The 24,113-nt window shown below is 43.5% G+C and overlaps 1 protein-coding gene across 5 annotated transcripts; it reads right to left on the reverse strand.

The window, feature by feature from the left end:
• si:dkey-13n15.2 (protein transport protein Sec24C) lies at positions 1-23,584 on the reverse strand. Of its 5 annotated transcripts, none has more exons than XM_082961538.1 (20): positions 23,285-23,584; positions 21,786-22,761; positions 21,259-21,320; positions 20,770-20,865; positions 18,160-18,271; positions 17,816-17,943; positions 14,797-14,932; positions 14,295-14,520; positions 13,996-14,187; positions 13,402-13,498; positions 13,200-13,304; positions 12,957-13,124; positions 11,532-11,628; positions 11,022-11,170; positions 9,262-9,400; positions 8,271-8,392; positions 7,164-7,328; positions 2,597-2,794; positions 2,307-2,396; positions 1-2,155 (listed from the first exon to the last, which is right to left on the reverse strand). In XM_082961538.1, the coding sequence occupies exons 2-20, from the start codon at positions 22,708-22,710 to the stop codon at positions 2,012-2,014; spliced, it is 3,351 nt and encodes a 1,116-aa protein (XP_082817664.1). In that variant the 5' UTR covers positions 22,711-22,761; positions 23,285-23,584; the 3' UTR covers positions 1-2,011. The 5 variants fall into 5 exon arrangements, with proteins under 5 accessions (XP_082817664.1, XP_013998822.3, XP_082817665.1 ...); XM_014143347.3 differs by having other exon boundaries at positions 7,164-7,343; XM_082961539.1 differs by lacking the exon at positions 12,957-13,124 and having other exon boundaries at positions 7,164-7,343.
• Positions 23,585-24,113: the final 529 nt, after the last annotated feature.

Here is a 24,113-nt window from a genome sequence, read left to right on the forward strand (position 1 = left end):
TATGGGCAATTTTTGGGATCTTTTATTTCAGCTCATGAAACATGGGACCAACACTTTACATGTTGCACTTATATTTTTGTTCAGTGTACAGTACCAGTCAAAAGTTTAGACACACCTACTCATTAAAGGGTTTTTCTTTATTTTTACTAATTTCTACAGTTTATAATATTGGTGAAGACATCAAAACTATGAAATGAAGTGTAATACTGGAATACAAACTTAAAATTGAATACAACTCTATATCTGACATGGTACAGGTGTCTTCTTGTTTTAATCCCATAATCCAAGTGTGTGAGGTGTATACACTTCTTCCCTGTGGCTCAGTTGGTAGCGCATGGTGTTTGCAACGCCAGCATGGTGTGTGCAACGCCAGGGTTCTGGGTTCGATTCCCACGGGGGGCCAGTACAAAAAAAAAAAAAATGCATGAAATGTATGCATTCACTATTGTAAATCGCTCTGGATAAGAGCGTCTGCTAAATGACTAAAATGTAAATGTATACTGTTTAACACTACCAAGAAACACTCTGTGTGACCCTGATTTAGGTTACTAAATGTAATTACATTTTATATGACTGTGCATAAAAGTCATGTTTATTTCAGCAATTTGTTTGTACAGTAGAGGGTTGTACATATGCATACGTTCACACACACACACACACACACACCACAACACAACACGGAGGGATTAGAGTGTTGTCATGGAATAAATGAACATATCAAGTACACCCTTCTGTCTTCATCCAGATGAGAGATGCTGACAGTCAGCTACACTACTAACAGTCAGAGAAAATAACAGTAGTCAACAGTTTATACACACACACACAGCTTTAACGTAAACACGTCAAACATATCTCAAGGCAATCAGATTGTTAAACAGCCATCACTAACACAGAGAGGCTGCTGCCTACATACAGACTTGAAATCATTGGCCACTTTAATAAATGGATCACTAGATCACTAGTCACTTTAATAATGCCACTTTAATCATGTTTACATATCTCACATTATTCATCTCATATGTATATAATGTATACTGTATCCTTCACTATCTATTCTTTACTGTCTACTGCATCTTAGCCGCTCTGTCACTGCTCATCCATATATGTTATACTTATTATTATATATTATATATCCCATTCCTTTACTAGATTGTGTGTATTAGGTTTTGTTGTGGAATTTCTTAGATATTCGTTTTTTTTGTGGAATTGTTAGATATTACCTGTTAGATACTGCTGCACTGTCGGATCTAGAAGCATAAGCATTTCACTACACTCACAATAACATCTGCTAACCGTGTGTATGTGACCAATAACATCTGCTAACCGTGTGTATGTGACCAATAACATCTGCTAACCGTGTGTATGTGACCAATAACATCTGCTAACCGTGTGTATGTGACCAATAACATCTGCTAACCGTGTGTATGTGACCAATAACATCTGCTAACCGTGTGTATGTGACCAATAACATCTGCTAACCGTGTGTATGTGACCAATAACATCTGCTAACCGTGTGTATGTGACCAATAACATCTGCTAACCGTGTGTATGTGACCAATAACATCTGCTAACCGTGTGTATGTGACCAATAACATCTGCTAACCGTGTGTATGTGACCAATAACATCTGCTAACCGTGTCTATGTGACCAATAACATCTGCTAACCGTGTCTATGTGACCAATAACATCTGCTAACCGTGTGTATGTGACCAATAACATGTTATTTGATTTGAAAAGTTATTAATACAACAGTCAAACAAATAAGACATGACCATTTGCTGATGCCCTCCAGTACAACAACCAGTTGCATACTGTACATCAAATAAGGATACGATCATTCAGATGTGGTTGAGGTGATCTGAACAAACCCCTAGCCATCCTGCTGAAAACACCAGGGTCATGTTCATTAGGTCCCAAACAGAAGAAAAGCTGAGTGAAACATGGGAGGGATAAGCTGGACTTGTCCAATAAGAAACCAACGTTTGCGTTTCCAGTTCAAAACATTTTACAACTAACGAACCAGCAGTTGTATAGAGTTGACATGGAGGTGGTACAGGAAGTCAGCGTAGCTCGCTCCCCCATTGGGACTCTTATCTTCTACCAGGAGGCGCTGTAGAGCCTCCTCACAGCTGTCCCCCTGCTTCACCACACGCAGCTGGGGAGAGAGGGAGGGGAGCAGGGAGAGAGAGACACACACAGTCATTCATATCTAAGATATTAGTCAGGGGTTATTTTGTCATAACTACTTAACTTCCTCTCTCGAATGTTCATGCCAACCCCAAGAAGGAAGTTTTCCAGAGTCTCACCTTGCGAGTATAGTGTGTCTGTGAGTTCAGGGTGTTGATGAGTGACCTCACACTAACAGACAGAGGGTTGTCCAGCACAGGCAGCTTCGTCTGCACAGACACACACAGATACACATATTATAAATACTGTAGATATCGACTTTAAAATCAGCAGTGGTCCTTTCACCGCTTTCCACTAATAATTTACAATCTATTCCACTTCCACGCCCTCATCCTTCACATTCCCTCACTGTCTCCCCTCTCACCTTCTCCCTCACCCATCCTCCCTTCTTCCCCCCTCCCTCTCTCACCTCTCCAGAGGGTAGCGTGGACAGACAGGTGATGTTGAAGAGTTGGACCAGGGAGGTGTTGGCGATGTTGTGGCCCACCCAGAGTAGCAGAACCAGGGGTCCGTGGACCAGGTAGAGACCTCCATGGTCCAGGCTAGCAGCAGTGCAGCGAACAGCCTCCCCTAGGCTGAGAGGACTGGAGGTATTGCCACCTACTGGCTGGAGGTGGAAGAGACATAGTGGAGTCAGTGTGAGAGAGGGAGGGAGAGAGCTGTGACAGAAATACATAGAGAAACTGATGTGGCTATCTCAATTATTGTGATGTCGTCACCATCACCATCCACCACCCCCACCATCACTACCATCACCCCCATCACCATCCACCACCCCCACCATCACTACCATCACCCCCATCACTACCCCCACCATCACCCCCACCACCATCACTACCATCACCATCACCCCCACCATCACCCCACCACCATTACCATCACCATCACTACCATCACCATCCACCACCCCCACCATCACCCCCACCCCCATCACCACCCCACCATCATCACCATCCACCACCCCACCATCACTACCATCACCATCACTACCATCACCCCCACCACCATCACTACCATCACCCCCACCACCATTACCCCCACCACCATTACCCCCACCACCATCACCACCATTACCATCACCCCCACCACCACTACCATCACCATCCACCACCACCACTACTGTCATGACGTTGGCCTGTGGGTAAGGTTTATGACCCCCCATAAATACCTTTCTCCCTTCCCCTCTCTCTCTGACCCTACTGAAGGACTGTTGAATAGCCTTTGTTAAATATAGAGTGTCTGGGAACATCAAACAAGTGGGGGGAAAGGAACCATATTTCGGTAATAGAACCAGTTGGAAATATGCGTTGGAACTTAATGAGTATGGATGTCAGTTCGGTTGTCATCTGAGACATTATGACTGATGACAGGACGACATAAACTGTACCTGGGAAAGTCCACACATTCTAGTTATCAAATTCACTTGGAATTAGTGTGCAATTTAAATGTTTGATATTGAAACTGTTTGTTAGAAGATTAAATGTAATTTTAGCTTCCAAATGAGAGAATTGGGTTTTCATAAGGAAAGTGCCCTTCTTAATCAGTGGCCCGTCCCTGTGAAGAGACAGGGGTTATAAACCATGAAACACACCCTTCTCCCTCTCCACTATATAAGCCTTTGACGAAAAGATAACCACGAGTTCCGGTACGTGAGGTCTGCAGCCTCTGCGTTAAAAGGACACACATGTCAAGTACAGAACTAAGCCAACCTCGGCGTGAGCTTTGGTTGTGAATGGTATGAACTTTGAACTTATTCACTACAGAAGTGATACTTCCTAGCCATTGAGTTAGCAGCGGCCGCTGTAGACGTGGGCTAGGAAAGGACGGACGACGGATCCAGTCTAACACACGACGAAGATACTACAAGTATCCATTTTACCACCAGTGGCATTCTTCCGAGGACAGGAAGATCTCTGTTGGCCAACCCGGCCAGCATCTACGCCCAACCTACCGAAGCGCAGCTCAGAGTAAATATTTATTGCATTTTCCTTTTCCAAATGGGCGGTGATTTAGAATGCATACGATAATGTATTTACGATGGCATAGCTGCAGTTTCTGTGTTCCTCAGTCTTCCCGCTCTTTCATTCAAGCCCAACCCCCTTTCTTTGTTTAACAAGCCGCCATGCCGGTTTAGCCCACTAGGGCACATTCTTCTATCATTTCCTTGTAACCATATCTGTTTGTTTTGCATTTCTGTGAATTATTTAGTTAGTAAATAAATAATTAAACCCAATTTTGTATTGCTGATTCAACTTGTTAGCCAGGATTCGTGCAGATAACCAACAATTTAAGACGTTTGGAATGAGACTGGTGTGAGGTAAACTAACATATCATTAATCAGAGGACTCATGGATCAGATATTATAATATCTGAAAGTTATATTAGGAAAATTATAACTTTGTAATCTGAATATTTTCCTTGGTGCCCCGATCTCCTAGTTAATTACAGTTACACGATTAATCAGTTTAATCGCGTAATAAAGAGAGTTATTTGATAAACATGTCTTCAGTTTAATGATGCAGAAGACACGACATATTGGAGCCCCCATGCGAGGAATCTAAAATAGGATGACGCTTTCATTTTGATTCAGCCTATATAAAATTGAAAAGCTGATTACATAATATACCAAGTTTATTATATACATTATGGGAGTTGGAGACAGGAATTATTGGTGGGGTGTGCTGGAGATTCCCCGCCTCCGTGTTGTTCTCTGATGTAGTCAGTGGGTAGCGTAAACGAATACACTTCTGTATTTGGGCTGATAAAGCTATCTGTGAAATAGTGTTTGGCCAAACGCAGGGCTATTTCTGCCTCGCGCGTTTCAGACGCGTGTAGGCTCGGTCATTATTAATTTCTCGAGCGAGGACAAAGAGCCAGCCGATTGAAATTTAGTAGAGATTAGCTTGACCAGCGATAAGTATCTGTCTGTCTCTCTCGTGTTTCCACGCGAGTAGACCACGGCGCATTTCGTTGTTTGCCGCGAGTTCCGGTTAAAACATCGTCAAATATCGCCGAAAAGGGTTTGAACATAATACGTTATGAGTAAAACCTTTGCCCTGCCAAGGGAATCCTATGTTATGCCTGAAAAATGCAAAAAGTAGGATTAGCTTGCTCGAGATGCTAAGCTAACAAAAGGGAAAACAGCCATTTTGTTTTGTGCCACATTGTAATTCCTCCGCCTTGCGGAACGGAAGTCCTGCCCTGGGTACTTCCGTTTGATTTCAGTGTGGGCAATCAAGGACCTCTGAAGTGTCACCAGTACTTTCCTTCAAGAAGAATTAGTCAGGTGACACTCAAGTCGTTACTCGTGATATCCAGACGGATTTCGATGTCTTATTCAATTGAACTAAGAAGTGAAATTGCCAGATTTACATTCTCAAGTGGATCTTTTAAATAAGTTTTCTAAATGAGACATTGTCAACTTTTTCCACGTTAACCTAGATGAATAAAACCTCTCAGGTTAATTAAAGTTTAAATCCCAAATAGCCTATACAGGTTTGATTTATCATTAAAATTGATCAATCAGTAAAATGTGGTTTTTGCAAAACCCATTCAGTAATCCAGTACTGACAGAAGTCCCGCCCCAGCGGGAATCCCATGTGGCTTCGGCCCAAGGGAGAAGTGTACCATAGTGGGGAGTGTTCCCAACATTTGATCTACTGTTTACACTTATGATATCCAATCAATGGAGATTGTATGGATTATCGTCTCATTGAATTTAATACGTTAAATTGTTGAACATACCTTAATGTTCTTTCAATCAAATGAGACACTATAAACTTATCATATTAACCTGGATGAAGCAACCTCTCAGGTTAATTCAAGTTTAATACCCAGATAGCCTACCCAGGTAGGATTAATCATTGGCATCGATTAATTAAATTTGCTTTTGCAAATTCATTCACGTCCAACTTCCACATTACTGGTACAGTACTGATGGTTCGTCAACATCTATAAATAGATTAAACTTGTCTTTGCAGCTTCCAATGAATTCCAAACCCAAACAATTGAAAAAAATAGGAACATTTTTCCTCTAAATATTTCTAATAATGTGCAAGCTACCAAAGGAGGTGGTCACCACTCCTCCGCTAATTAGTGAACCTCCACCCATAAAAGGATTGATCTCTGACCTCAGCAGCGATACCAACCCTAATTATGCCATTAGCGAAAAAACAGCCAAAATTGCGAACGCTCTCCAAAATCAACCATCAAACCCAGGCTTTGTGACGGTTCTCTCCACTTTAGCACTTATGTATCGCCATCAAAGGTTGGCATCGGGCCAATACCACAGTGCACAGCTGAAGCACGTGCAACACATGGCTAACATGAGGGCACAGGTGGAGAGAACTGAGCAACTATTGACAAAAGCAGGAAATTAAACATTCTGCTAGTCGAGGAACTGCGCTTGAAATCGGAACAATTAAAAGTAATTGCAAATACTTATGACGATGAACGAGCACAAACTCTCCAACAAAATTGTCATCTGCAGGAACAACTCGATTTAGCCAAAACTAAATGCGATGTAGTCCACTCCAAACTAGATAAATCTGTCGAGTTATCTACAAACAGGAACGCGCAATTTGATAACATGCAGGCAGTTTTGTTGAACGTTACTCAAGGTAACAATGTTCTACTCCAAATTCTGCAGACTAAAGACGATCAGTTGATGAACACAATGACTACATACGTACATATCATTAATCAGAGGACTCATGGATCAGATACTATAATATCTGAAAGTTATATTAGGAAAATTATAACTTTGTAATCTGAATATTTTCCTTGGTGCCCCGACCTCCTAGTTAATTACAGTTACATGATTAAGCAGGTTAATCGTGTAATAATAATTAAAGAGAGTTATTTGATAAACATGTCTTCATTTTAATGATGCCAAAGACACGGCACTACCATCACCCCCACCACCACCACCACCATCACCCCCATCACTACCCCCCACCCTCACCCCCACCCCTTACCAGTGGTAGCAGCAGAGGGTAGAAGTGTCCTGCTGTGGTCTTGGTATCCATGGAGACCACTTGACAGCGGAGCTGCAGGCGTTGGTGTACTGAGCTGCGGAGGCCGGGTAGCAGAACTTCACTCTTCCTCAGGCTGTTGAGGTAGACTGGCAGGGTCTTCAGGTACTGGGGAAGGACCAGCTATAGTAAGATACACACAGAGATGCACACAGTCAACTCAGGCTGTTGAGGTAGACTGGCAGGGTCTTCAGGTACTGGGGGAGGACCAGCTACAGACCTGTGACCCCATTTTGATAGCAAAACATTTTTGCGAACCCACTAAGTGAAAAAAGGTTTAAAGTGACTGAAATACATCAGAAAGGTATTGGAAGGTTGGTTCAGAAAATCATCAGGCAATCATGTTCTAGGATCTTCTGTGTAGAAAATATAACAATCATGTTCTAGGATCTTCTGTGTAGAAAATATAACAATCATGTTCTAGGGTCTTCTGTGTAGAAAATATAACAATCATGTTCTAGGATCTTCTGTGTAGAAAATATAACAATCATGTTCTAGGATCTTCTGTGTAGAAAATATAACAATGATTGATGATGTTCTTTTTCCCCCAGTCTGATTTAGCACCTCGTCTTGTCCACTGTTCTACTGAGGCTTGTGGGCATGGTGGAGGGAAACAGTACAAACATACGTGTTCCAGAGAGTCCTATCTTTCAGCGATGAGGTCACAATATTTTGTAGCTTGAACCATTCAAAAGATAGAGCCACATTATTAGGAAGAAGAGAAACCTCTCTGTTCATTACAACTGTATCTAGTGGCTACAGGAGGTTACTGACGTAACCCCGGTGCTGTGAACAACACGCAACATTTTCTCTCAAGACCCCATATGGGGTCACGACCCCTAGTTTTGAAAACTCTGAGCTATAGTAAGATACACAAAGAGACAAACACAGTCAACTCAGGCTGTTGAGGTAGACTGGCAGGGTCTTCAGGTACTGGGGAAGGACCAGCTAAAAGAGAGACATACAGAGAGAAAATCACCTAACAACCACATGAACTCTTGACAGGGAGAAAAGTGCTATTCAAATCCATGATGTCCAATGTCCACTCACCTGTCCCGGGGACACAGAGGACGAGCTGCAGTGTTTCCTATAGCAGGCCAAAGACTCTGTCACCTCTGTCTGCAGTTCCTCTCTCAGCTCCTGTAGAGGGCGCTCCAACACGGCACAGTACACTGGAGAGAGACAGAGAGAGAGACAGAGAGAGAGAGACAGAGAGAGAGAGACAGAGAGAGAGACAGAGAGAGAGAGAGAGAGAGAGAGAGACAGAGAGAGAGACAGAGAGAGAGACAGAGAGAGAGAGAGAGAGAGAGAGACAGAGAGAGAGACAGAGAGACTGGCCATCAGGAAGAAATATAGGGCAGAGTTCAGGCAGCGTCCTAAACATAATATATTAACTCAGAACTTTCTGATATAGATGAAGAGTTAAAAACAGAACCAGCCAGGACTGGTTAGAAGAGACCCTCTACTTTAACGCTATCCAATGGGTACAAATCTTATCTATGCTGTCAAATCAGTCATTTCCTACAGTAAGTCTTCTAGACTGGAAATGTCCCTTTACTCTTCTTGCAGTAGAAGGTTAAGGTTAGTCAGTGAGTGATCTTACTCTTCTTGCAGTAGAAGGTTAAAGTTAAGGTTAGGGTTAGGGTTAAGGTTAGGGTTAGTCAGTGAGTGATCTTACGCTTCTTGCAGTAGAAGGTTAAAGTTAGGGTTAAGGTTAAGGTTAGGGTTAGTCAGTGAGTGATCTTACTCTTCTTGCAGTAGAAGGTTAAAGTTAGGGTTAAGGTTAAGGTTAGGGTTAAGGTTAGGGTTAGTCAGTGAGTGATCTTACTCTTCTTCCAGTAGAAGGTTAAGGTTAGGGTTAAGGTTAAGGTTAGGGTTAAGGTTAGGGTTAGTCAGTGAGTGATCTTACTCTTCTTCCAGTAGAAGGTTAGGGTTAAGGTTAGGGTTAAGGTTAGGGTTAGTCAGTGAGTGATCTTACTCTTCTTCCAGTAGAAGGTTAAGGTTAGGGTTAAGGTTAGGGTTAGTCAGTGAGTGATCTTACTCTTCTTGCAGTAGAAGGTGAGCAGGGTCTGGGCCTGGCAGTTACAGAAGGTGTCCAGTAGGTGGTGTGAGCAGCACAGAGACAGACTGTGGACCCTGGTCCTCCTCTCTCCCTGCTGGCTGGTGTACGACAGGATGGTCTTAGGAGAGAATGAAAGGGTAACAGTATCATCAACATGTAGTAAAGCTTCATAGCTTGTCAAAGACATAATACAACAGTGTTGACAAATACAATTACAAGTTACAGTATTCTGACCTGCCTTTCTAGACCAATTACATGTTACAGTATTCTGACCTTATGACCTGTCTTTCTAGACTATTCACATGTTACAGTATTCTTACCTGTCTTTCTAGACCAATTACATGTTACAGTATTCTGACCTTATGACCTGTCTTTCTAGACTATTCACATGTTACAGTATTCTTACCTGTCTTTCTAGACCAATTACATGTTACAGTATTCTGACCTTATGACCTGTCTTTCTAGACTATTTACATGTTACAGTATTCTGACCTGTCATTCTAGACTATTCACATGTTACAGTATTCTGACCTTATGACCCGTCTTTCTAGACTATTCACATGTTACAGTATTCTGACCTTATGACCTGTCTTTCTAGACTATTTACATGTTACAGTATTCTGACCTGTCTTTCTAGACTATTTACATGTTACAGTATTCTGACCTGTCTTTCTAGACTATTTACATGTTACAGTATTCTGACCTGTCATTCTAGACTATTCACATGTTACAGTATTCTGACCTTATGACCTGTCTTTCTAGACTATTTACATGTTACAGTATTCTGACCTTATGACCCGTCTTTCTAGACTATTTACATGTTACAGTATTCTGACCTGTCTTTCTAGACTATTTACATGTTACAGTATTCTGACCTGTCTTTCTAGACTATTCACATGTTACAGTATTCTGACCTGTCTTTCTATACTATTTACATGTTACAGTATTCTGACCTGTCTTTCTAGACTATTTACATGTTACAGTATTCTGACCTTATGACCTGTCTTTCTAGACTATTTACATGTTACAGTATTCTGACCTTATGACCCGTCTTTCTAGACTATTTACATGTTACAGTATTCTGACCTTATGACCCGTCTTTCTAGACTATTTACATGTTACAGTATTCTGACCTTATGACCCGTCTTTCTAGACTATTTACATGTTACAGTATTCTCACCTTATGACCTGTCTTTCTAGACTATTTACATGTTACAGTATTCTGACCTGTCTTTCTAGACTATTTACATGTTACAGTATTCTGACCTGTCTTTCTAGACTATTCACATGTTACAGTATTCTGACCTGTCTTTCTAGACTATTTACATGTTACAGTATTCTCACCTTATGACCTGTCTTTCTAGACTATTTACATGTTATAGTATTCTGACCTGTCTTTCTAGACTATTTACATGTTATAGTATTCTGACCTGTCTTTCTAGACTATTTACATGTTACAGTATTCTGACCTGTCTTTCTAGACTATTCACATGTTACAGTATTCTGACCTGTCTTTCTAGACTATTTACATGTTACAGTATTCTCACCTTATGACCTGTCTTTCTAGACTATTTACATGTTATAGTATTCTGACCTGTCTTTCTAGACTATTTACATGTTATAGTATTCTGACCTGTCTTTCTAGACTATTTACATGTTACAGTATTCTGACCTGTCTTTCTAGACTATTTTAGATCAGCAACTGTCACAAAGTGCTTCTACAGCAAAACTCCACCCACCTGTATGACCACGCCCCTCTTTTCGTCCAGAGCTCTGCTGTGTGTTAACTCAACGGCCAGTGTCGTCCGCCAATCAAGGGTTGCCATAGCGACGTGGGCGGGGTTGGGCCCGGGGACGAACGAGCCATAACACCCTGACACGCGCAGATCTGGAGGGACAGAGATCAATAACTTTATCAGTCAGAACATGTCTATCATCACGTTGTCTTCCGAGAGAGAGAGAGAGAGAGAGAGAGAGAGAGAGACAGAGATCAATAACTTTATCAGTCAGAACATGTCTATCATCACGTTGTCTTCGTAAAGAGAGAGAGAGAGAGAGAGAGAGAGAGACAGAGGGAAGGAGAGAGAGAGGGACAGAGATCAATAACTTTATCAGTCAGAACATGTCTATCATCACGTTGTCTTCGTAGAGAGAGAGAGAGAGAGAGAGAGAGAGAGACAGACAGACAGAGACGAGGAGAGAGAGAGAGAGAGAGAGAGAGACAGAGGGAAGGAGAGATCTGGTCTTACCTTTACTGACGTGTACCCTGAGTGTGGCCCTATAGCCCGTCTCTGTCTCTACAGTCCTCCTCAGGTCACTGCTGAAACGCTCCCTGTCCAACTCTCCCTGGTACATTAGTTAGAATAGACTATTAGAATTGTGCACCCCAAACTAAGGGTGTTTTCACATATGAAATTCGGTTCACTTGTTCGGTTTCCTGAAGCGTTTGTGAGAATTCTACAAATATGTTTAACTTTCACAAGACCTGTGACGTCAGCAAGCTATCTTGTTTGCACCGTCATAGGATGCCACCTTTCCAACAAGTCAGTTAGTCAAATTTCTGCCCTGCTAGAACCACCCCGGTCAACTGTAAGTGCCGTTATTGTGAAGTGGAAATGTCTAAGCGCAACAACGGCTCAGCCGTGAAGTGGTAGGCCACACAAGATCACAGAACGGGACCCGCCGAGTGTTGAAGCACGTAACAATGTCTGTCCTCGGTTGCAACACACTACTGAGTTCCAAACTGTCTCTGGAAGCAACGTCAGCACAAGAACTGTTCGTCGGGAGCTTCATGAAATGAGTTTCCATGACCAAGCAGCCGCACACAAGCCTAAGATCACCATGCGCAATGCCAAGCGTCGGCTGGAGTGGTGTAAAGCTCACTGCCATTGGACTCTGGAGCTGTGGAAACAAGTTCTCTAGAGTGATGAATCACGCTTCACCATCTGGCAGTCCAACGGACAAATCTGGGTTTGGAGGATGCCAGGAGAACGCTACCTGCCCAAATGCATAGTGCCAACTGTAAAGTTTGGTGGAGGAGGACTAATGGTCTGGGGCTGTTTTTCATGGTTCAGGCCCCTTAGTTCCAGTGAAGGGAAATCTTAACGCTACAGCATACAACGACATTCTAGACAATGCTGTGCTTCCAACTTTGTGGAATCAGTTTGGGGAAGGCCCTTTCCTGTTTCAGCAAGACAATGCCTCCGTGCACAAAGTGAGGTCCATATTGAAATGGTTTGTCGAGATCAGTGTGGAACGAATTGGAACGCCGACTGTGAGCCAGACCTAATCCCCCAACATCAGTGCCAGACCTCACTAATGCTCTTGTGGCTCAATGGAAGCAAGTCCCTGCAGCAATGTTCCAACATCTAGTGGAAAGCCTTCCCAGAAGAGTGGAGGCTGTTATAGCAGCAAATGGGGGAGACCAACTCCATATTAATGCACATGATTTTGGAATGAGATGTTTGACGAGCAGGTGTCCACATACTTTTGGTCATTTCATGACATTCCACATTAGAAATGAATGGCAGCAGTGTTTAGATAAAACATTTTTTCCATGAACAGTGTTTATACATACGTTAATGCTTATGTCTAATTAGTGGGGTTCCTTTTAATTACTCTATCTCAATTGTTTAGCCACATGTAGAATTCGTGCATTCCTAAATCTCTGCTACCTGGAGACTGTGGTAGCAGTGCAGCTCTCCACCTGTCAGGTAAGGAACGTGTCCCGGCCAAGCCCCGCCCACATCCTGCTGGGAGAACACAAACAGGTGCACGCCACAGCCCTGACTGACACACTCCTTAGCCAATGACACAGCAGTGTCCGGAGGCTGAAACAGAGACTGGGATACAAAACAGAGAGAGAGAGAGAAGAAAGGGTTAAATTACTGAATGAGTGTGTGTGTGTGTGTCTTTACCTTTGGTTTGTTGGAGCTGAAGAAGCCAGAGGAGTTGTGTGTGTGTGTTCCCTCGGTGAAGGGAGCGGTTTGGAAGACCAGCAGCTTGCCAGGACAACCCACCTCCTGCAGGGTGAGAAGAGAAGCCCTGTGTTATATCTCTACTACTGAGTTCTCTCAGAGTTGGTGTGTGTGTATGTGTGTGTTAGAGAGAGGTTCTGACCTGTAGAACGGCCAGTCCAGCCTTGACAGGCAGCTCCAGGAGAACTCCACTGGCCTCCTCAAGCTCTGCACTGAACACAGGGATACGCTGCAGGACACTACACAACACAGAGAGGAAAGGTTGACTCAATTAAACAAATCATTGTGTGCATTAAGGGAAGCCTTTCTAGTATTACAGCCAAGTTAATACTTTTCTGCAGGGTTAGAATTCTATATTGACACTTTGGCTGGACTTATTGGCAATCGCTGATTTGTTCTGAGTGTGCTTAGCTAGTATACGCAGTAGGAAGGCCCACATACTTGACTGTCCAAGCTATGTCTCCATGCTATACTGTACACTCTTAGAACAAATGGTTCCAAAAGGGTTCTTCAGCTGTCCCCATCGGAGAACCATTTGTGGTTCCAGGTTGAACCCTTTTTGGTTCCAGGTAAAAGCCTTTTGGGTTCCATGTAGAGCCGAAAAGGGTTCTACCTGGAACCAGAGAGCGTTCTACCTAGAACCAAAAAGGGTTCTTCAAAGGGTTCTCATATGGGGACAGCCGAAGGTTCTAGATAGCACTTTTTTTCCCTTTTTTTTTTAAAGTGTTGAACCTACCTGTTGATACTGTCTATGCAGTCTTTGAGTGGCACCAGAAGCCCCTCCCGCACAGGAAGCTGCAGGTCCTCTGTCTCCGTGACGACCAGCATGTGTGGGCGGGACAGGGCAGGGCTGAGGTCATAGAGGTGGATTCGGCTATCATAGGTCATCAACCCCACACGGACATCTGATTGGAACGCACCTTCCTCCCTTAAACCAAGAGGGATCTCACTAAGTATGATGTGTGTGTGTGTGTGTGTGTGTGTGTGTGTGTGTGTGTGTGTGTGTGTGTGTGTGTGTGGTGTGTGTGGTTTTACCTATTTAGTGATGTGAGTAGAGAACGTAGCTGCTGACTGATGAGCTCCAGGTTTCCTCCTCTCAGTGCTGCAGCAGACACATCCACAGCCAGGAGCAATACAGCAGCAGGCACATCCTGTTGACTGTCCAGTATCTCATAGGAGCCCAGACTGAGCTCAGGTCTCTGCTCTCTGTCCACTCTGTTCCCCTCTACTCCCTGTGTTGGCTGGTAATGCTGCCATCCAACTGAGAGACAGGGGGAGAGACAGGGGGAGAGAGAGAGCGAGAGAGACAGGGGAGAGAGAGAGAGCGAGAGAGACAGGGGAGGGAGGGAGAGCGAGTAAAAGGATAACGATTAGGAGGGAGAGAGAGAGTAAAGATGGACAGAAACAAAGGGAACATGAGTTATGTAAAGGAGAATAAGAGAAAGGGCAGGGAGAGAGAAAGAGATGGAGACAACAAGTGCTGTGTTCCAGGCTGAGAAGAGAACAGAAGACATTGAGCAGGATAAATGTATCTTACCTTCACGGAGTTTCCCACAGAATGGGCAGTAGAATCTCTGTCCACAGTCCTGCCATCCCATAGCTGAACACATGTAAGCCCCACACTCCCCACAGCCCTTTACAGTGTCTGCCTCCATACACACAGACAGGGGGCGCTGGAGAGCACAACACAACCAGGGAAAGGAACAGGATTCACAAGCCAGACAGACTCTAGTGGTTCTCTATTCTAAATATAGTGATGGCTTAACTCTTATTTTGTTATCAATAGTTCCCACCAGCCCTTTCTTGTATTTAATGTATTTGTATTTGTCATGAGACTAGCCTGGTGCCACTCTCTGATTCAGAGGGGTTGGGTTAACACTATGTAAGTAAATATATATTTCCCACTACTCATTTGTCAGAATGTTGAAATCACAAACAGAAAAGTATTTAGAGCCTTTTTACCTGTTTTTTTTCACACCTATTAATTATAATCCACCAAGACAATGTGCTGTAGGACGTTGGTACCCAGCCTAACTGATGATGAGGAAGGTGAAGAGGTTGATGTCATTTAAATGAAGCCTAACTGATGATGAGGAGGGTGAAGAGGTTGATGTCATTTAGAAAGACAATAGTGTAATGAGGAGTTTGTGTTATGCCTATTTATCAGCAGCAAATCATTTGACCGCACGCCTTGGGGGTTGATACCTTTCTCTTTACGCTTTACTTTGTAAAAATCAGCTGTTATGGGACCGTTTTATTTACTAGAACTATATTACTGATCACATGTATTGTAAGGGAAATGAAAACACGATATGTGTTAGAGCAGGCTTTTAGAATAATGATAAACATCCTTGACTCTATCAAACTTGATGAGTGGGAAACAAACGATGCCAGTCCGCCTGCACAGCCGGCCCATCCAAACTACACCTAAAAAAACAGATTATAAGAGGTAGACAAGATTAAATTGACAATAATCTGATGAGTGACAATATTAGGCCTAACAGTTGTCAAATTGTACATGAAGAGATGGGCGCATCTTGTAATTTACAGATGCAGGGAAAAGACAATCACTTCATCAAATCCTCCTTCAGAGTCAGATGCAGGAAAAACATTGAGATTTCTATATAGTATCTGAAAGAGCAGATTCCGCAGTTCCTAAGTCACTTCCCTTTGTCAAATAACTCCCATAATTCAAGAGGTGCAGCTCTATTTCCAAATGTCACTTTTTCAAGAATATCTGTGCTGTCCATGTGTTTAGCACATGACCACGCCACTGTCCATACATTCATCACATGACCACTCCACTGTCCCTGCATTCAGCACATGACCACCCCACTGTCCCTGCATTCAGTACATGACCACGCCACTGTCCATACATTCATCACATGACCACTCCACTGTCCCTGCATTCAGCACATGACCACTCCACTGTCCCTGCATTCAGCACATGACCACGCCACTGTCCCTGCATTCAGCACATGACCACGCCACTGTCCATACATTCATCACATGACCACTCCACTGTCCATACATTCATCACATGACCACCCCACTGTCCCTGCATTCAGGACATGACCACCCCACTGTCCCTGCATTCAGGACATGACCACACCACTGTCCATACATTCATCACATCACCACTCCACTGTCCCTGCATTCAGCACATGACCACTCCACTGTCCCTGCATTCAGCACATGACCACCCCACTGTCCCTGCATTCAGTACATGACCACGCCACTGTCCATACATTCATCACATGACCACTCCACTGTCCCTGCATTCAGGACATGACCACCCCACTGTCCCTGCATTCAGTACATGACCACGCCACTGTCCATACATTCATCACATGACCACTCCACTGTACCTGCGTTCAGCACATGACCAATCCACTGTCCCTGCATTCAGCACATGACCACCCCACTGTCCCTGCGTTCAGCACATGACCACGCCACTGTCCCTGCATTCATCACATGACCACTCCACTGTCCCTGCATTCAGCACATGACCACCCCACTGTCCCTGCGTTCAGCACATGACCACTTGCGCAGCAGCATTGCTCTGGCAACAAAGCAAAAACTAGTAACATAATAAACTTAAAATATGCTGTTTATTTATGCAATTCATCCTTTACAATTGTTCATGCACTGGTGCAGGAATACAGTCAATCATTTGACCTGTGACCTGGCTGGTTATATTATTATCATTATATTTTTCTGTTTCTACTTTGTCAAAAGAAGCTGTAACTGGACGGTATGAATTACTAATTACCTTTATTTAACTAGGCAAGTCAGTTAACAACAAATTCTTATTTACAATGACGACCTACCGGGGAACAGTGGGTTAACTGCCTTGTTCAAGGGTAGAACAACAGATCTTTACCTTGTCAGCTCGGGGATTTGAACTTGCAACATTTCAGTTTACTAGCCCAACGCTCTAACCACTAGGCCACCCTGCCGCCCCACTATAACTCTTATTACTAATCAAATCTACAAATCAAGTTGATCGAATGGATTACACCGTCATGTTTTTATCAGAAGGGAAACTAAAATAGGCTATAGGCCTAGATTTTTGTTGTATGACTTTGCAGAATTATACAAAACATATCCTTGACTCTATCTGAACAAATAACTATTGTTGTCGTCTATTTTTATTGGTGTATTTCTTCATGCAATGAATTATTTACAATAGTTTATGTACTATTTATCAAGCGTTGGTGCTTCTGTTTGCTGCATGTTGCAGGTTGATATGCATCTGATGTGTATGCTGAAGGAGACACCCGACAACGAGCTCTAGAGGGTACTGATAGGCTGAAACGCCAGGCGGTTCTAGTGTTAAATGCAAAAGACACATTTCAGTTGTACAACTGGCGAGGTATCCCTCTTTCCCTTTCCCTTCCAGATCTGTTTGTGCTGTACAGCCAACTCCAATGGTCGCTATTATGGCATAACAACAACCATATGGTCGTTATAGCCTATAGTAGTTGGCTATACAGCACAATTAGATCTGGGACCAGGCTGTAAGAGGCTATAACTGTGATAGTACAGGTTAGTACCTCTCCTGTGTGTAACCTAGCCAGAGGGGTGACTAGGGCCCCCAGGGGTAGGTGGCTCTGGAGGGCTGTCTGGCCCTCACACGGAACGCAGTAGGAGGTAGAAAGGATGAACCGAGGACTGCAGTTACCTAGGGACACAGAGAGAGACAACCACAGACCGGGTCTGCTGCCAAAGCGTACACGCTCACACACAGCAAGCCTGCAGGCCAGGGGCTGGGTGATAGGCTACATTGATATAATTATAACTATAGCTACAATAAAATGTTCTATTTTTTTGTCTTATTTATAAAATATGTTTATTTATGTCAATATTATACAGAATTGCTGTATTGCCTGAGGCCTACCTCTGTCCTCAACAACACAGTCTGTGGTAGCCAGCGGAGGTAGAGAGGAGATGGGTTCAGACACAAACACCTTCCCCTCCCACGCTGTCCTGTCCTCCTCCATCACACGCACCTGTGACAGAAAGAGAGAGGAGAGAAAGAGAGGAGAGATGGAGAAAGAGAGGAGAGAGAGGAGAGAAAGAGAGACAGAAAGAGAGGAGAGGAGAGAAAGAGAGACAGAAAGAGAGAAAGAGAGATGGGTCATTAGCAACTAGTCCATTTCCTCAGTGAAAACAACACACTGAGCAAATGTCAAATTGGCTTTTTACCAAATTACCGTAAGACAGACCACGTATTCACCCTGAACACCCTAATTCACAAACAAACCAGAACAAAGGCAAAGTCTTCTCATGCTTCGTTGATTTCAAAAAAGCTTTTGACTCAATTTGGCAAATTGATGGAAAGTGGTGTTGGAGAAAAAACATACGACATAAAATCCATGTACACAAAAAAAAGTGCGTGGTTAAAATTAGCAAAAACACACACATTTCTTTCCACATGGCCATGGGATGAGACAGGGATGCAGCTTAAGCCCCACCCTCTTCAACATATATTTTATTTGACCTTTATTTAACTAGGCAAGTCAGTTAAGAACAAATTCTTATTTTACAATGACGGCCTAGGAACAGTGGGTTAACTGCCTTGTTCAGGGGCAGAACGACAGATTTCTTTTACCTTGTCAGCTCGGGGATTCGATCTTAGAACCTTGCGGTTACTAGTCCAACGCTCTAACCACTAGGCTACCTGCCGCACCGTTGATATATATCAACGAATTGATGAGGGCACAAGAACAGTCTGCTGCACCCGGCCTCACCGTAATAGAATCTGAAGTCAAATGTCTACTGTTTGCTGATGATCTGAGGCGTCACCAACCAAGGAGGGCCTAAAGCAGCACCTAGATCTTCTGCACAGATTCTGTCAGACCTGGGCCCTGACAGTAAATCTCAGTAAGACAAAAATAATGGTGTTCCAAAAAAGGTTCAGTCGCCAGGACCACAAATACAAATCACATCTAGACACCGTTGCACTAGAGCACACAGAAAACGATACCTACCTCGGCCTAAACATCAGTGCCACGGGTAACTTCCACAAAGCTGTGAACGATCTGAGAGACAAGACAAGAAGGGCCTTCTATGCCATCAAAAGGAACATAAAATTTGACATACCAATTTGGATCTGTCAAAGAAATACTTGAATCAGTTATAGAACCCATTGCCCTTTATGGTTGTGAGGTCTGCGGTCCGCTCACCAACCAAAAATTCACTAAATGGTACAAATTAAGACTCCGCATGCAGAATTCTGCTAAAATTTCCTCCGTGTACAACGTAAAACACCAAATAATGCATGCAGAGCAGAATTAGGCCGATACACACTTATTATCAAAATCCAGAAAAGAGCCGTTAGATTCTACAACCACCTAAAAGGAAGCTATTCCCAAACCTTCCATAACAAAGCCATCACCTACAGAGAGATGAACCTGGAGAAGAGTCCCCTAAGCAAGCTGGTCCTGGGGCTCTGTTCACAAAACACAAACACACCCCACAGAGCCCCAGGACAGCAACACAATTAGACCCAACCAAATCATGAGAAAACAAAAAGATAATTACTTGACACATTGGAAAGAATTAACAAAAAAACAGAGCAAACTAGAATGCTATTTGGCCCTAAACAGAGAGTACACAGTGGCAAAATACCTGACCACTGTGACTGACCCAAAATGAAGGAAAGCTTTGACTATGTACAGACTCAGTGAGCATAGCCTTGCTATTGAGAAAGGCCGCCAAAGGCAGATCTGGCTCTCAAGAGAAGACAGGCTATGTGCCCACCTCCTGCCAAATGTATGACCATATTAGAGACACATATTTCCCTCAGATTACACAGATCCACAAAGAATTTGAAAACAAACCCAATTTTGATAAACTCCCATATCTACTGGGTGAAATACCACAGTGTGCCATCACAGCAGCAACCAGTGAAGAACAAACACCATTGTAAATACAACCTATATTTATTTTCCCTTTTGTACTTTAACCATTTGCACATTGTTACAACACTGTATATAGACATAATATGACATTTGAAATGTCCTTATTCTTTTGGAACTTGTAATGTTTACTGTTCATTTCTATTGTTTATTTCACTTTTGTTTATTGTCTACTTCACTTGCTTTGGCAATGTTAACATATGTTTCCCATGCCAATAAAGCCCTTAAAATGAAATTGAATTGAGAGAGGAGAGAGAGAGGAGAGAAAGTGAGAGAAAGTGAGAGGAGAGAAAGAGAAAGCAGAGAAAGAGAAAGGACAGAGAGATAAGACAAATAGAGAGAGAAAGAGAAAGAGAGGAGAGAGGGATGAGAGAGAAGAGAAAGAGAGAAGAGAAGAGAAAGAGAAGAGGAGAGAAAGAGAGAAGAGGAGAGAAAGAAAGAAAGAAAGAAAGAAAGAAAGAGAAGAGAAGGAGAGAAAGAGAGAGAGAGAAGAGAAAGAGATAGAAAAGCAGTTGTGCAGTCACTTCAGTGGGAGAAACATAGCGAGAGAGGAGGATGACGTCTAGAGGAAGAGGAGGGAGACTTACAGCGCTGGGTAGAAGCTGAGGGTGTAGCCCATAGCGAGACTCTGAGATAAGTGAGCTGGGGCCGGACACCCCACTGTCCCCCGGAGATGGACAGGACTGGACACGGACACACAGAAAGAGACACCATTATAATTAAGCAATAAGGCCCGGGGGGGGGGGGGGGGGGGGGGGGGGGGTATATGGCCAGTATACCACGGCTAAGGACCGTTCTTAAGCACGATGCAACGCGGAGTGCCTGGATACAGCCCTTAGCCGTGGTATATTGGCCATAGGTGCCTTATTGCTATTATAAACTGGTTACCAATGTAATTAGAACAGTAAAAAAAAAAAAAATTGCCATACCCGTGGTATACGGTCTGATATATCACGACTGTCAGCCAATCAGAATTCAGGGTTTGAACCACCCAGTTTATAATCAGTAATAATGACACACTAATGATGTGAGCGTCTGTTACTACATGTTGTTGTTAATATGGTCTGTTTTGTTACCGGTTGCATGGTGGTACCCTCCTGTACAGGATGCGAGATGGTACCAGGCTTGTACATTACACCTGAGAGACAGAGAGGAGTCAAGAACAACATACTACAACACAATTATTCACATATATTATAGGAAAAATGTGTCCGATTTTTACTGCCTGCACCTGACTCTTGTTTGCGTGTTAGTGTATAGCTTACCACTATGACTCTGTTTGTGTGTAGCTTACCACTGTGACTCGGTGTGTTGTGTGCCCCTGTGACCGGGGTGTGTAGCTTACCACTGTGACTCTGTTTGTGTGTTAGTGTGCTCCACGGCCGGGGGGGTGCTTACCACTGTGACTCTGTTTGTGTGTTAGTGTGTAGCTTACCACTGTGACTCGGGGGGTGCTCCCTGTGCCGGGTGTTAGGGTGCTCCACGTAGCTTACCACTGTGACTCTGTTTGCGTGTTAGTGTATAGCTTACCACTGTGACTCTGTTTGTGTGTTAGTGTGTAGCTTACCACTGTGACTCTGTTGTGTGTTAGTGTATAGCTTACCACTGTGACTATAGTGTTGCTGAGGCAGGGCCCATTGAGGTTGCTGCTGGACTGGTGAGGTGAGTTGTGGAGGATACGGGTGTGAACACTGTTGGCCCTGGCTCCCACATGGTGACATGGATGAAAAACTGCTGTTGGGAGGTCCTTGGTTTGGACTTGTCAACGTCACCGGAGGGCCATTCACAGAGCCTTGGTTTGGACTTGTCAACGTCACCGGAGGGCCATTCACAAAGCCTTGGTTTGGACTTGTCAACGTCACCGGAGGGCCATTCACAGAGCCTTGGTTTGGACTTGTCAACGTCACCGGAGGGCCATTCACAAAGCCTTGGTTTGGACTTGTCAACGTCACCGGAGGGCCATTCACAAAGCCTTGGTTTGGACTTGTCAACGTCACCGGGGGGCCATTCACAAAGCCTTGGTTTGCATACGGATATGGAGGATATGGAGGAGAGGAAGAGACTGGAGGAGAGACAGTATTCTGGGGACCCTGGTTTGAAGACGGTATCGTGGATGGAGGCCGGCTAGCTGGCGGTCCTTGTTTCAGAGGGAGGAGTGTTGATGGTGGAGGGATGTTGTAGGAAATATAAGGACCCATGTCTACATGTGGTATGTGAGGCTCTTGATTCAGGCATGGTATCAGAGTTGAAGGTGATTGGTTCCTAAATGGGGGCATAGGAAGACTGCTGAGACAGCCCTGGTGTGAGTACTGTAACTGAACCATGGATTGAGGGATGTTATTAGAGAGATTCTGGTGTGAGGCTGGGCCCAGGTTCAGACCCTGTAAGCTGGGTAGAGGGTCACTGGAGAGTCCTTGGGCAGTGGTACATCCAAGACCGGTCGGGGGTGTGGTTGCTGACCAGCCATTATGACACACCCCGGGCTGCCCGCCATGTCCGTAGCTCTGATTGGCAGTTGGAATGTCCATCTTCTCCCATGCTAGTCTGTGATTGGATGTATGTCACCTTGGAGGAGGGTCCTGGTAGAATGCAATGAATAATGGATGAGAAACAGGTACATTACTGATTGAGTAGTCATCTCATGATCATCTTCCCAATACAGAACACTAATCATTATCACCATCAACTCTAAAGCCACAGAGACACAGAGATAATGATAGCAGAGTTTCAGAAAAATATGTTTTGTGATTCAAGGTATTGAACAAGCATGATGACAATGCCTTAACACTGATCGACTGGGACCAAAAACCTGACATATAGCTATCATAACATACATAGATGGGATAGGACAGAATTAACCAAATTGTCTTAGACACACAGCACTGCTGTATACAAAATAGACACTGTACATTACACACTAGACATAATACATAGATTGCACGTTACCCTTATTATCATACACTTATCATATAGCCACATACATAATACTTTACATATTCCCGTAGTCTGTCAGTGACGTACTAACTAACACAACTCAGAAACATATTCATTGGCATGCATGGTATTCATAATAAAATATATAATTTAAATATGTCACCGCACCTTAGACATCGGTTGAAAAGGCTTTAGCTCTTACGTCAACACCGCAATGGCTCGTGCAAACCTCCCTCAAGTCTTCCGGATATCCTACCGCTGTCAATGTGACAGCGCCTGATATTTAGACCGCAAACCATGTATTCGTTGATTAATTGCCACCCGGTATTCCAGGTGATGGATATGACATGAATGATATGTTCTGCGTTTGAAAATAATGTTCCGATTAGGATTTACATTGTAATTTGATGATTAGTTACAATGTAGCGGTACAGGAAACGCAGAGCGCCCTCCCACATTTGACCTACGCTTTTATCACGTATTTTACGCAGGAATTGCGTAGCCAACGTCAAAATATTCAACACTAGATGGCGGAAACGGGAAACAAATTGGGAATTTGCTACGGTCAATTTCACTATGTTTACTAGTACCAGATATATTATGGGGTGAAATTAATGCTATGTAATACAAAATCTTTTGAGGATTTTATTTATTTTTTGCATTTCTGGTAGTGCCATAACCCTTCAGGTGCTTTAGAAGTAATTCCACACGTGGCTGCCCATGTGCTACAATGCAATGGATATCCTGCTTTGCAAATTAAGTAGTTAATAAAAGTAATTTCCATACCATGTCATTTTTTGCTTGTCATTTTTTTGTCTGACCTACCATGTTTCCCAGTTGAGATCACCCTTGACAGGAGCCATTTCTTAGTGGTTGTGTCCTTGTTTACTACTTAAACCAACAGGCCCCATAGGAACGCTGAATAACTGAATACTGTAGTACCCTCCACTCCACAACCACAGCTCTTCCCTCCTTCAGTTGAGGAATAAGTAATGAA

This window comes from Salmo salar, chromosome 15 (genome assembly GCF_965601325.2).
Source record: "Salmo salar chromosome 15, fSalSal1, whole genome shotgun sequence".
Lineage (NCBI taxonomy): Eukaryota > Metazoa > Chordata > Actinopteri > Salmoniformes > Salmonidae > Salmo > Salmo salar.